This window comes from Fringilla coelebs (genome assembly GCF_963513975.1).
Source record: "Fringilla coelebs genome assembly, chromosome: 15".
Classification (NCBI taxonomy): Eukaryota; Metazoa; Chordata; class Aves; order Passeriformes; family Fringillidae; genus Fringilla; species Fringilla coelebs.
The window spans coordinates 15,288,665-15,302,006 of NC_140041.1; the positions used below are offsets into that span (position 1 = coordinate 15,288,665).

The window sequence follows — 13,342 nt, forward strand, 5'->3', positions numbered from 1 at the left end:
CAATTTAAAATGGAAGCATGGAAAATACTGACAGAAAAGTTACATTAATATAGAACAAACTGCTTTTCCAGTCCCTACAAATGTAACCCATGAAAGGTAAGAGGTGAAGGGGCACAAATCTCAAGACACACAAATCTAAAGAAGCATGCACTGACCCTTACACAATTTAAATGGCAACATGCAATATTAATATCATGCATTATAAAATTCCGTAATAATTCCATAAATAACAACAGGAACGGGCCCGTGGCACCTTTGGCAGCTTTAATTTTTTTAACTTCAGTTTTGCTACGAGACTTCCCCAAAAATCTGAGAGCCTCTGGGCTGGGTTTTTACAGCTGATAAAACAGAGGCTGCCACTAATTGCCATTAACGGGCCCAGAGTCTCACCTGGCTTCTGCCCCCTCATTTCTACCAGTGAGGGACAGCACCTGTGAACCAGCACTGGGAAAAAGGGGATGCACAGAAAGTCCCCCCAGCACAGACACCAGCAACACCCTCACCCCAGGTGGAACCCCCACCTTGAGCTACTTGCACATCAGTGCCCAAGAGAGATACTGACGGTTTGCAAGAGGCCTTGGAAAATGGAATTACATGTATTGCAGCAGCAGTTGGACAAATTCAGAAGAGCCTTATTCCCAGCACTAATGGGGAAGATGGGGAGAAGCTTCTTCCAGGCAAAGCCAGAGAACTGAAGTAACTGGCTGACACCTGGTGGGGTCAGTCAGCGGGGACATTGCAAAGACTCCAGAAAACCCCAGATCAGGTTCCACCTGGCAGTGGGACAGGCCAGGCAAGGAGGAAGCTCATGGCACTTCTTGGACTTCACCAACAGTTAAAAAAAAAATCTCCCTCTGAGAATGCAGAGCAGGAGGAAAAAGAGCCGATCTACTTCTGAGGCCTCTAGTGGGGACAAACACCTCCAGCCCCCTGTCACCTCTAGACAATCACAACGTGACATGGGAGGAAAGGGCTGCTGGACTCAGCTCATTCTTCTCATACTTCCAAATACTAAAATAAATTTACCCGGGATGGGTTAGCTTGTTGCCAGTGGAGCCAATGAAGTGCTAGAAATGACAAACCAGAACGCAAAATTTACTTTCTTTTTTTCCCCCTGCCCTCTCTCCTCCTCTCCCCTTCCTGCTGCTGTGCTTACTTAACCTCCAGGTAGCTGCTTAAATAACTCAACTAAATAGCAATAATGAATGGGCAGAGTCAACACTGTGGTACATAATCACCTTGTCTGTTGTGTTTAGCATCAGTGATCCCTTCTTTGCGTGCATGACATTCTTCTGCCTCCCTCCACGTTAAGGATTTGCTTCTCACTTTATTTGCATTCAATTATCGAAGTTGCACCCTTGCACATTTTGTTTTCTCCGCGTCAAACGCGGCTCCCCTTGCCTACCCTGTCCCTGCAGGAATTCCTAGGAAATTCTGGGAAGCGGGAGGATGCGCTGGGCTCATTTCTGAGCAGCTCATCCCCATCTCCCTGCTCCTGTGTCCCAATTTACTTGTGTGAAGCACCAACTGTTTGCCCCCATGAATGGCTGCCCGAGAGCCCCGCAGATACTCGACCGCCTCGCAAACCGCGCCGCTCTGAAGCATTAATTCTACAATTAGTTTCAAAAAGGAAACAGGAACTGCTAAAGTTTCAGATCGTTAGAGCTGCCAGAAGTATTTTTACAGGAAGGGTCTACTACGTTACTGTTGTGAAAATGTTTAACTCTCGGATTTGAGAAGCTGCTCTTTTTAACAAAAATATCTTGATTTTTTTTAAATAAATTAAGCGGTTTTTAAGTTCACGTTTTGAAACGGGGAGATTGCGTCAGGGTTCCCTGTCACACTAACGTCGTCGTGATTTTGTCAAATAGGGATCACAATAATGAGAGACAAAGTGAAAGTTACAGTGCATAAACTTAGACCACAGCAGAGCTAAAAATAAGCCTGCAGATACACATCAGAGTTGCACAACAAAACACCGGCAAAGGAAATGCAAAATTATAGACTTTGGGTTTTTTCTTTTTGTTTACTTCATGTCGTTTTAACTCGGTGGTAATTTGTAAGCACTTGAAAATAGCGTTTCTTTTCCTGAACAACTTCAATATTTCCCCACAAAATTTATCTTCCATTTTGCCAGCTGTTACTCACCTTCCTGCAAGAAGTCCCAGTGAGTAACAGTCACTCATGCACAAACAGACCTCAAAATCTGGCCCCGAAAAATTTGTGTCAAAAATATGAGACTTCCTTACTTCTATTTAAATATAGCTGCATAAAAAGTTACATCAAATTCAATTTACTGCTTAACAGCAAATAAAAATTTCTGCATTGAACGCATCACAGTCAAGTACATCCAAAAATTCACCTAAACTTTTCAGCTACAGACTTCGGTATTAAAAAAAAAAAGAAATAAAAAATAAAAAGGAATGGGGGTGATATACAAGTCAAGGCTACAGTTCTCATTTAATCTACATTTCCCCAGTAGACGCAGTAAGATAAAGCAATAAAATAATCTACAAACAAGCTGGAAAAATACAGAGACTGATTTTGTTCTTAACCATTCCTGAATAAATCCAGATTTATGCTGGTACAAGTGAGGGCAGAATCGTCTCGTGGTGTCAGTTTGCCAGTCAAGCAATCCTGCTTTCAGAACTGGACGAAAAACAATCTTGAAGGAATGAGATCATGGTCATTATATTACTCAGTTATGTCATGGCCTTGATTTTAAAAGAGTAAGAGAAGGAGAGAAATCACCAATGTGCATCTAAATCCACTTGCTTTCAGATTCCATCTGCCTCACAAAACAAAGTATCTCCCTTACCGAAATAAAAGAGAAGGGAAAACTCATTAAAATTAGGGTCTTTTCCAAAACAGAACTAAAATGATTTGGAATGACGTTTACAGCTGTACACACAGGGAGAAAATAAAATCCTGGCCCCACCGAATTCAATAGGCGCTTTGCAATTGACTTCAGATGGGCCAGAATTTTACCCAGAGAGGATTAGGCTTGTATCCACTGTATATCTACAGAGAAAATACTGTGAATTACATTTATTTGGCTTTGAATCCTTAACCCTCAATTACCCGAGGTTTTACCCCTTTCGCAGGCAAAACCTCGACTCATCCCAGGGAGGTTTATCCCGGACAAGCAGCGCGGAGCTGGTCCCGGGGCGAGGACAGGGAGTTCTTGCTCTGCCTCTCCACACACAATGCAGAAGCATCTAATTATTTTATCCAGTCTCCCTCTGCCTTTGATTCACAGCCTGCTTATCGACGTATTCACACAAATTAAATAAATTTATCTCTCCTAATATGTTCATTTTTAATGGTTTTCAAACATTCACATGGAAACAGCTCTAGCGTAAATATCCCAGAACAAATGGCTGTATATTATACAGGAGGGAGCAGTTGGGCTGCCAGACTGGGAATGCACCAGGCCATCTGGCTCAGGCAGTCTCTCCAAAATCCTCAGCTTTGTTTTCACCCTCAGACTCCAAACAACACATTTTCCACTGTGATGAGTTTACATTTTCCCAAACACAGGTCCTGATCATGCATGCAAATTCCAAACTTCTCCATTCCTCTCTGTACAAGAAAATTAAAATCACCTGCGCTTCTGACATCTCACCAAAGGCACAAGAAAGCTGCTAAAATCTGGTGCAATGTAAACTTTCCCCGTCACAGGGGTTAGGTTTTGTTTTATGTTTGTGTGAAATTTCTCTGACTCTGCTGAGGCTCCTCTGAACTTATTGATAACATTTTTTTTTCCCATGCGTGTAGCTGCCAGAGAAGGGCCATGCCATGCACAGAATAGAGCTGATCAAATATCTGCAGACATCAGAGAATGACAGACAAGTCAACAGAAAAACCATTTGCATCCAGAGTTATAGCTCTGGAAAAAAATCCAAATATAAACAGGGTTTAAGTCTGAAGGAAGGATTTTTGACTCATGACTTCTCTCAGCAATAGACAATAGCCATCGAGCAAAACTTATGATTCTTAAGATGCCTGAGCCATATTAGCATCCGTTATATCTTATGGATGAGAATAACGGAAGGAAAAATGGGTGGGGAACAAGTATTTCAGATTTATTTCCTCCATCTTTCCTAATAGTGAAATACCTCAACTTTATGAAAATACAGCCGAAGAAATAGAAGGCATCTCTTCTCCACAAACATATTAAAATCCCTTGACTTGCCTAAAAACTCCAGTTTTATTAGAGCAGACATATTTCACGTTTTGCAGGCAATTTCAAAATGCATCACTGTTAGAGGCAGATCTTCTGCGGGAGGAGCTGCTGCCTTACGGAAAGCAACAGCTATAAAGTTTGGGATCCTACAGGGTTTTGAGCGCATTAGGAATGTGATCCTGACATAAAATGAGGTGCCAATATAACATAAAAGAAAATTGAATTAAGCCAGTATTGACACCGAATGTTGTTGCCTGAACTGGAAGGAACTTCTCTGCCACAGGAATGATTTGTGTGTAACATTTACAATTTTTAAGTGACGGGCATTTCAGAAACTTAGCGAGACCCCAAAAGCCACATAATTCCCATTTCACCCAGCGCTTCTCCGGGGCCACCACCAAAGGCCGAGCACAAAATGCCCCAAACGCACCCCAAAATGAGGCACTCTGAGACCAGTCCCGGCTGGGTTTCCCATTTGGAAGTCCCACAGCCCTGTTTCCCAAGGAATGCCCGTGCAGCCCGAGCTCCTGCTCGGGGCAGTGCTGCACAGCTCATCCCACAGCCAGCTCTGCCCTGGGATGCAGCTCCCAACACAGCTCTTGGCTGCCTCAGAAGTGCCACTCTCCAGCCCCACTTCCCATCCTGCTCCACAGCTGTCAGAGAAACACACACGCACCAGGACACGGAGATCCCTCTGCTCCAGGACACAACTCTCGCTATGAGGTTCTTAGCTGGGCACAGCCACACAAACAAATCCCTGACTTAGGCAGAGCAGGAACACTCATGAGCAAGAACGTCTCCTCTTGGGTACATACACAGCCCCCAGCATAGCCAAGCCCTGCCTACCTACTGCTATAACACATGCTGCTAATGGGACATTCACATTAAATCTGTGAGCAGCAATCCTATGCTCAGAAATCCAAGTCTGATTTGCAGAAGGGCTTTTATTTTATCTTACCTAACTTAATAATCCGCAACCGTACAAAACCCTGCAATTTGTAACTGTGACACAAAGAGAATATATTTAAATCTGATGTGTCCGTATTAAAAAATAATAATAAAAAATTAATATTAAAAAAAAAGCCACAGATACTTTCCTGTATGATCTGGGGAACCTAACTCATTCAAGCTTTGCTTCTGTGGGATTTTTAATTTGCCACCAGAAACCTCAGAGTAGCTGTAATTTCAGTCTGGGAATTCACAATTATCAAGTGTGTGAATGTGCGTGTGTGAGGACTGAGCAGATCCTTGCCAGCTGAAACGTGTATGCTTCTGCAACAGTTTCATTTAAAAGTAATCATTTCATTATCCAATTTGTTCTGAGCGTCATGCATTAAAATACTACACCTTCAAGTAGACTGACAATATATATTTAACTTTCATTAAAAATTAAAGAATTTTCAGACAGTCTTTGCAATATTTAATTACAGTTTGATGATTTGAAAGTTACTTGAGAATCTTCTATATAATTCACTGTCATAAAATATAAATGATATATTCAACATTTGGGTGAGCTTCTGTCATGTGTTGTACTTCACTTCCTAATAAGCATTCAGTAACCGACGCGATCCCAACTCTGAAATAATTTCACTTTTGAAAAAAAGAATTAAAAAAGGAGAAGAAAGAGAATTTAGCATCTGGCCCCTGAAAAAATTCGGAGCGGCACATGCCACAGTTTTGACATGACAATGCCCTATTTTTCATGAGCAATTATAGTCATGCCTAAAGAAACTACAGATATGAAATTAATATGTAAGCAAACATGTTTGCATCTAAAACAGCCTTTGCTCTCCGTTTTCTAATCTAAACTCAGAGAGCTTTTGTTCTAAAATCCTCGCTTCTCAACCCCACAGCACTTTTCCCAAAATCTGTAATTTGCACTAACTTTGTTTTTCTAAGACTTCCTGAAATCAGACAGATTTTTTTTTTTCTCCTGCTTCTTCATTGTGAACGTGCTTTAAAGCTACACGGTAGGTCTTACAAATAAACTGTATCTCGGGGTTTTCTTTTTCCCCTTTCTCTCCAAAGACCCTCTGATGACTTGATAATAATGAGAGACCAAGAGGTCAAACAGTGCCTTAGGATGAACTCTTCATATGCAAGATGCCTTTGTTAAGAAAATTATTTTGAATCCACTGCTCTCCGTGAGTTCAGGGCTCTGTTTTCAACAGGATTATGACCAGAGGCTTCTGCATTTCCGTAACGATAGGAAAGCTATTTAAAGATAATATTTATTGATAGTCTCTCTCACACGATCTACGCTGAAATACACAAACTCCAAAAAGACTAAAAAGAGTTCACATATCAGGAAGATTTTGTTACTTTTAATACAAACGAATCAATTTGTGCCTGGAAACCAAGGAATGACAGCAAACGCTTTCCAGGATTTTTTATGAAGAAGGGTATGTGGCTGCTGGTTTAATTCCTACAAGGAACGGGCTCCGTTTGGAAGTGTACAGTATAACAGAGTTCAGATGCACAGTGGATTGTCTAGTAAAATTCACCCAAGTTCCTTTTTCTTTTTTTTTCTTTTTTTTTTTTTTTCTGTTGAAAGACAGTCTTCAATAGCAGGAAAAGATGTTTTGGGACCATCAAAGAGAGTTTTGTAAAACAAACTCAGCCCTTAGAGCTTTATGTTTTGCTGTAGAAAAGAAACCCAAATACAAGCCAAGAGTTTTGTCCCTGCAGACAACATACAAGGACTGACGTTTCCTAGCGGTACAAAAAAAACCCTTAATGTTTTTCTTAAATAAAATTTAAGAATTTTCTTTAACAAGTAAAACAGATTAGGAGAGGAAGAAACATATTTTAAGAATTAAAACGCTCAAAAGCGATCCCAAGTATTTAAAAGAAACATATTCTAAGAGAAAAATATTCTGACAGGAGCAGAAAAAAAGCCAGAGTAACAATTAAAAAAGAAAGGAAAAAAAAAAAGGACAGAGAATCGATTTGTTCAGATAGTCCCTTTGTAAAAATACTGGTTTTAGACAGAAAAGTATTTTTTACAGGTAGGCGCGCACGTTATTGCTCTGTTTGGGAGGCTAAAGAACAGGCTCAAAATGAGGATTAATCCACTGACAAGCTCTGCTGCCCTCCCCGAGTCGGACACCGAGCTCGCCGCTGCCCGCGCCGCGACTCTGGGGTCTATTCCGACAGGCAAACGTGTCGCGATACAACCGCTCCTCCTGCAGCCAGCGCAGCCGGCGGCAGCGCCGGGAGCGGGCGGACCGACAGAGCCCCGCTCCGGGCAGCGCCTTGTGCTGGCGGCGCTGGGGCTGCCGGAGGCCGGAGGTTAATTCTTATTAATTAAGCGGCAAAACCATCCGCAGCCCTGACTGGGACCGCTGGAGGGTCGCCTTTATTTTTCTCCCGCAGCCCAGCAGCAGGCAGGGTCCCGCGGGGACCCGCTGGCCGCCCCGCAGCCCGGTGGTTGCCCGGAGCGGGAGCGCGGCCGTGCCCGCGGGAGGCGGAGGCTCCGTCCCGTCCCCGCCGGGCAGAGCGGCCCCGCCGCGGGGGCGGGTTTCGGCTCCCGGGGCCGCCCCGACGGCTGCCACCCCCCGCTCGGCGGCCGCCCCGCAGCACCCACCTGCTTGGTCATGGAGTCGATGAGTCGCACGTAGAAATCCTGCTCCGTCCTGATCCCTGAAACAAGGCACAGCCGTGAGCAGCGCAGCGGGGCCGGCCGGCGGCAGCGCGCCGGGGCTCCCCCGAGGGCTCGGGCCTGCCAGGGCTGCCCGTGTCCCGGCAGCGAGCGCAGGGAGCGGAGGGGAACTGGGGGAACCCGGGCGCTGCTGGGCTCTGCACAACCGGGGGACTCCCAGCCCTTACCATTGCTGTAGAGCAGCTGCAGGCGGTAGTGGATCCCGTTGTTGGTCTTTTCGCTGTTGGCTTCCTGAAGTCAAAGACGACACGGGAGGCCGGAGGGAAAAAGAAAACAGTATCAATGGAGCTTCTCCATCACTCGCACGCCGGGTGTCCTCGGGGTTGGATGGGGCAGCTCCCAACCCTCTCCTCTGTCCCCTGGGCATAGCGAGGGAGCAGGGGACACCCCCTGCTCGTCTGCCCTCCGGGACAGGAGAAGACTGAGGCGCCCGGGCGGCTGCCGTGGCTCCCGGGACGAGCCGGTGTCGCGGCCCCGAGGGAGCGGAGCGGGGAGGGCCCCGGAGAGACAGCCGAGCCCCCACGGGGCACCAGGGTACTCACCTTCTCCTTCTCCACGAAGCCCACGAAGGCGGTGCGCTCGATTTCCACGGGCTGCCCCTGCCGGTCGTACAGAGCCAGGACGAAGTGGAAAAAGTTGGACTTCCTCAGGTTGGAAGGCGGCTGCTTCTCGAAGTGAGCCCGGGCCAGACCCACTCCGCTGGGACCAGAAACACGCGGGTTAGCGGCAGCTCCGACGCCGCGGCCTCACGCACCCCCCAGCCGCCTCTCGGGCCCGTGCCTTCCCCCGCCGGGACCCGGCCGGACCCTCCCGGGGCAGAGCATCCCTCCCTCCCCCGAGCCGCCCCGGGGCTTTTCCCTCCGGGCACGGAGAAATACTCCAGCTCCGAACCCCGCGGAGCGCCGACCCCATCCCGTCCTGCGGCCAGCCCGAAGCCCCCAGGAGCCCCCCCAGCCGGCCCCGGTACCCACCAGCCCTCCCCGGGGGCCGTGCCCGCTCGCAGCCGGCCCTGCATGGCGGGGGAGCCGCGCTCAGAGCCGCCGGCGCGTTGCCCCGCGGAGCAGCATCGGTCCTGCCACTTCTCAAACTCGGCTCGGAGCTGTCACACCAGCGCCCATGTGCCTTATCTTGCGAGCCTTTCCTCCCGCGCCGAAGCGGTGGGTAAACACCGAGCCCAGGAGACAACTTTAAATATTTCAGGGTTGTCCCTGCAGAAACTTTCCCTTCCTTAGAGGGCTCCAAAGGGGGGGTGCGGGGCGAGGTGGGAGACACTGGGAGATGTCAACATTAAACTGATGCCGGATGATGCCGGCTCCAGGGCTCAAGCTGCGAATCCAGCATCAGGGTTTGGTTCGTGTTTGAGTTTTTTTTTTTTCGTGGGGAAGAAGGAGAAATAAGAGAGAAAACGAGGCTGGGCGCAGCTTCGCCAAACCCATCTTATATTTGGAGGGATTTCTTTTTAAAAATGTGAGATAAGTGGCAGTGGTTTTACAAAGGGACTTCAAATTAAATTTCTCCTGGAGTACGCTTTGCAAACTCCCTACTTATCGGAGGAGAAGAAGAGGAGCTGCTGATTCTGACGGGAATAGGAAAGCGAGGTAGAGAAATATATTTTGGATACATCCGTGCACAACTCTCTGTTTTTCGGAGGAGGAAAGTGTCATTTGAAGATCTTAAGACTAAATCAGCAGTAAACATAGTTTTGAAAACTCCTTCCTCCGAGCGAACACAAGGAGCCAGAGAGATGAAACCTACCTATCCGTACCTAGCGAAACTCGCCACTTCCTTTATTGTTGTTATCATTATTTAATAAAAAGTCATTCCTACGGGACAATAGGGATAAATATTTAACTGGCGACATCTACGCGAAACTCACTGCTGGTAGCAGAGCTCCAGAGCCGGGTTTCTGTTGGCGCGGGGGGAAAGGCGCTGCGGGCGGGGAGCAGCGCTGCGGGCGGGGAGCGCCCCGGGGCGCGGAGCGGGGCGCGGGCGCGGAGCGGGCGCGGAGCCTGCCTACCTCTGAGCGGCCGTGCTGGCGTCCAGGACGCCGGCTCCCTGCATCCACGTCCGCACCGCGTTCATCCCCGCGCCGAGGGGCTCTTCCTTCATGCTGCTCCCACTCCGCTGGATGCTTTCCTGAATCCCAAACATGAATCAGAAACAACAGCGCAAATCTTCCTTCTTTATTCAAAATTTTTAAAAAGTAATAAAATCGCCAGGCGGACTGTTATATGTGGGGGTTTTTTTCTTTCTTTCTCTTTTTTTCCTCTCTCTGCAGCTGATCGCTGGAATCAAAGCAAGTCGGAGAAAGCAAACACAGGCACGCACATTAAAAAAAAAAAAAATCCAGAGGCAATCAGAGCCCGGTTTTGTTGCTGCTGTTTGCTGCGTGTGCAGTTTGTTTGGGTGCTTGGAGGGGCTGACGGGGTGCTGGGGGCTGGTTGCAGCGCTCGCAAGCCGGAGGAGTACTTGAAGTCCCTTTTGTATGAAGACACCCCTCGGATGGCAGCAGGCAGAAAAAAAAAAAATCTCAGATGGCAGTTTAAGAAACAATAGGACGAACGGGAGCTGCGGCAGGCTCTGCTACATCAAGTGTCATTTTCCAGTGACAAGAGAGGCAAGTCCCCCCCCTTCTCCCCTCTCTCTTTTCTTTCTTTCTTTTCTCCCTCTTTCTTCTCTCCTCTCCCAGCCGAAGCGCTCTCCGCTCCTCTCCTCTCTCCTCCTTCCTCCAGCCGCGCAGGAAGCGAGTTGCCGGAGCCGGGCGCACGCCGGGAAGGGAGCGAGAGGGGCGCACCCGCGGCGGCGGCGCGGACGGACGGCCGGAGGGAGACCCTGGGGCTCCCCGTGCCCCCTCCCTCTCCCGCAGCGCCGGGCGGACTCGCCGTCTCTCCCTATGGGAGCCACTTTGACTGTCCCCGCCGCCGAACACGAGCCCCGCAGCCCCGGCGGGCGGGGGGCGGGGCCCCCTCGAACACGCCCCCTCATTTGCATCGCGTCACCGCCCCGCCCCCGCGCCGCCGCCGCCAATGGGCGCCGGCAAAGCGGCGCCGAGGGGGCGGGGGCACACCCCCCTCATTAGCATAGGCACGCCCCCCGGCGCGGCCGGCCCCGGGGAAAGTTGCCCCGGAGCGCCGGGGGCGGGCCCGGTGCGGCGCGGCCGCGCCTTTGTTCGGGAGCGCCGCGGGCAGCACGGGCACCGGCCCCGCGGGGGCTCCCCCGACCCCCGCGCCGACCCCCCGGCGCCCGGGGACGGCCCTCGGCAGGAGGGCGCCGCGCTCCCGCACGGCCCGCAGCCGGCACCGCTGAGTGCGGGGGTGGCCGAGCCCTCCCCGCTCTCCCCGGGATCCGCCGGCAGCGTCAGGCTGCCCACCGCGACTGCCGGGGATGCCCGCGGCCGCCGGCCGTGCCCGGTGGCCCAGCCCGGGATTGTACCTCGCTGGAAGCGCGGGTTGGGCAGCTCCCCCGCCGCAGAGCCCCGCTGCATCTCCGCCGCTCGCCCCGGCTCCTGCCCCGCTCCCGGCAGCGTGCGCTGCTTTGGGCACAAGCACGCGATTTCCGAACAGGACAGTTCGCGGTGAAAGTTCTTTTTTTTCTTTTTTTTCCCTAGGAAGTCCGATTTTTGTTTTCTCAGGGAAAATAATAATTATAATAAAACCAGTTCCTTCTAGGGAAGAGCCGGGCCGGGTGCGCGGCGCCCAAGCGGGAGCAGTCCCGCATCTCTCGGCGCGCTCCCGCTGTCCCCGCATCACCCTCCATCCTTCCCCTGCCCGAGCCGCTCCCGTCTCGTCTCTGGCACGGCCTCTTGCCGCGGAAGGAGCTCTCTGTGCCGGCGGCCTGGGTCGCGCCTCCCCAAACACAGGCTTGCCCATCTTTGCACATATAATGAAACAAAACCCTGCGCATCCCGGCACACCGGGCTCCTCGCCCTCTCCACGGCGGTGTCACACGCGGAGGGTAACCTCTGAAGTTTCTGGGCAATCTCTGAATTGCTGCCGTGTCTCTCGGTGCCCCACTCCCCGATCAGAGGGGCTGCCCCGGGAGGTGCAGGGGCGGGCGGCCGCTCTCCGCTCCTTGCAGGGCAGCGGAGCCCCCCGGGCTGCATCCCCCAGCCGGGAGCCAGCTTGGGGCCTGGAGAGCAGCCAGCCCAGTCTCTCAGCAGCACTCTACAGCTCCAGAGGCACCACACGGCAGCCCGACAGCTACACAGGACCCTGTCCTAACCACCTGTACATCATTTTGTGTGGCACAGCCGCCTGAACCCACAGCCTGGGAAAGAGAGCTCGGGCTCCAGAGCAGGCACAGAGCGCCTCGCTGGCACAGAGAACCTGCCCCCGATCCTTGGTTTAGGCGAGTCTACACACAAAACATCCACATCCCCAGCATTCTGCATCCTCGCACGGGAACTGTCACAGACAGCAAGTTTTCACATTCCCTGAAGATGCCATTTGAATCTTGACATGGTGCTACTGTGTCATATCTCAGGGAGATGTGGAAGAACACGGACACACAGCCACACATGAATATTTACGCCATAGGTACGGCACAGGAGTAGTTTAGCTCCTGCAGAGCTCGGGCTTATTGGGCTTCCTCCGGCTGCTGCTGTATCAGTTGTATCATATCCAGCCTAAATGCCTCCATGGTGAGACACATTCTGCAATTAAAAGCTATTTGCACCTGCACTGATTGCTCCTTTCCCAGGGCAGGGATCTGCCCAGGGAGGAATAATGCATTTGAATCAATATACTGAGCAGTTGGCAGATTTTGCCCTTCAAATCTGTTCGGGGGATCAGGGGACCATTTCCATGCCTTTTCCAGGATGCTAAAGGGAAAAACATCCCAGCTGCAGTCTGAGGGCACCTCCACCAGCAGGGGCAGCCAGCCACGACACTAACAGGGACAAGTTCTCCACTGTTTTCCTCCTTACACAAGATTTGTACCTCTGTGCCCAGCACAGGGAGCTGCAGCTGAAGGGTGGCAGGGAGATGCCCCACCTGGGGCTTAGGGATGTTCTCACAGCCACTAAATAATTATTGCTATAAGGACGAAAGAGCTAAACACTGGCTCGACCCTCACAGGAGGAGTGTGAAGGGAAAGCAGAAGGGAAACAGGGAGGGAGTGAGAAAGTCAGGACTTTGCAAAAAAAAAAAAGAAAAAAATGCAAGAGAGCTGGCAGTAGGCAAGGAAACTTCTGTGCTCCATCCACCCTGCAGAGGCCAACCCTGGAGCTCTGGGGCTTTGATTTTAAAGAATTCCCAGTTGCCTTTAGCATTCCCTTTCTGCCCCCTGCCTGGTTCTGCTCTCTGGACCAGCACCCCCCCTCGGACTGCAGCAGCACACAGATCACTGCCAGGCCTGCTGTCAGGCAGGAGCATATTCCTGTGGGAAGCTGTGTCCATCCTCCCCTCAGCATGGCAAACAGAGCGGAGGAGCCTGCCATGGGGAAACCCTCAGTGCTGGGACTCAGCCCCTTGCCCTGCTGCAGGAGCAAACTGGAG

The 13,342-nt window shown here is 50.7% G+C and overlaps 1 protein-coding gene across 3 annotated transcripts in view; it reads right to left on the minus strand.

The window, feature by feature from the left end:
* EBF1 (EBF transcription factor 1) overlaps window positions 1-10,719 on the minus strand; it is a 263,732-nt gene extending 253,013 nt beyond the window's left edge. For 2 of the 3 annotated variants that reach the window (XM_084215758.1, XM_084215757.1), the window contains exons 1-4: window positions 9,865-10,719; window positions 8,390-8,546; window positions 8,015-8,078; window positions 7,773-7,828 (exon numbers count right to left, since the gene is read on the minus strand). In XM_084215758.1, the coding sequence (XP_084071884.1) occupies window positions 7,773-7,828; window positions 8,015-8,078; window positions 8,390-8,546; window positions 9,865-9,998 (411 nt within the window). In that variant the 5' untranslated portion in view covers window positions 9,999-10,719. Of the gene's footprint in view, window positions 1-7,772; window positions 7,829-8,014; window positions 8,079-8,389; window positions 8,547-8,818; window positions 8,910-9,864 lie in introns of those variants that run through there. The other variant, XM_084215759.1, reaches the window with a different exon arrangement.
* Between the last annotated feature and the right edge of the window lie 2,623 nt (window positions 10,720-13,342).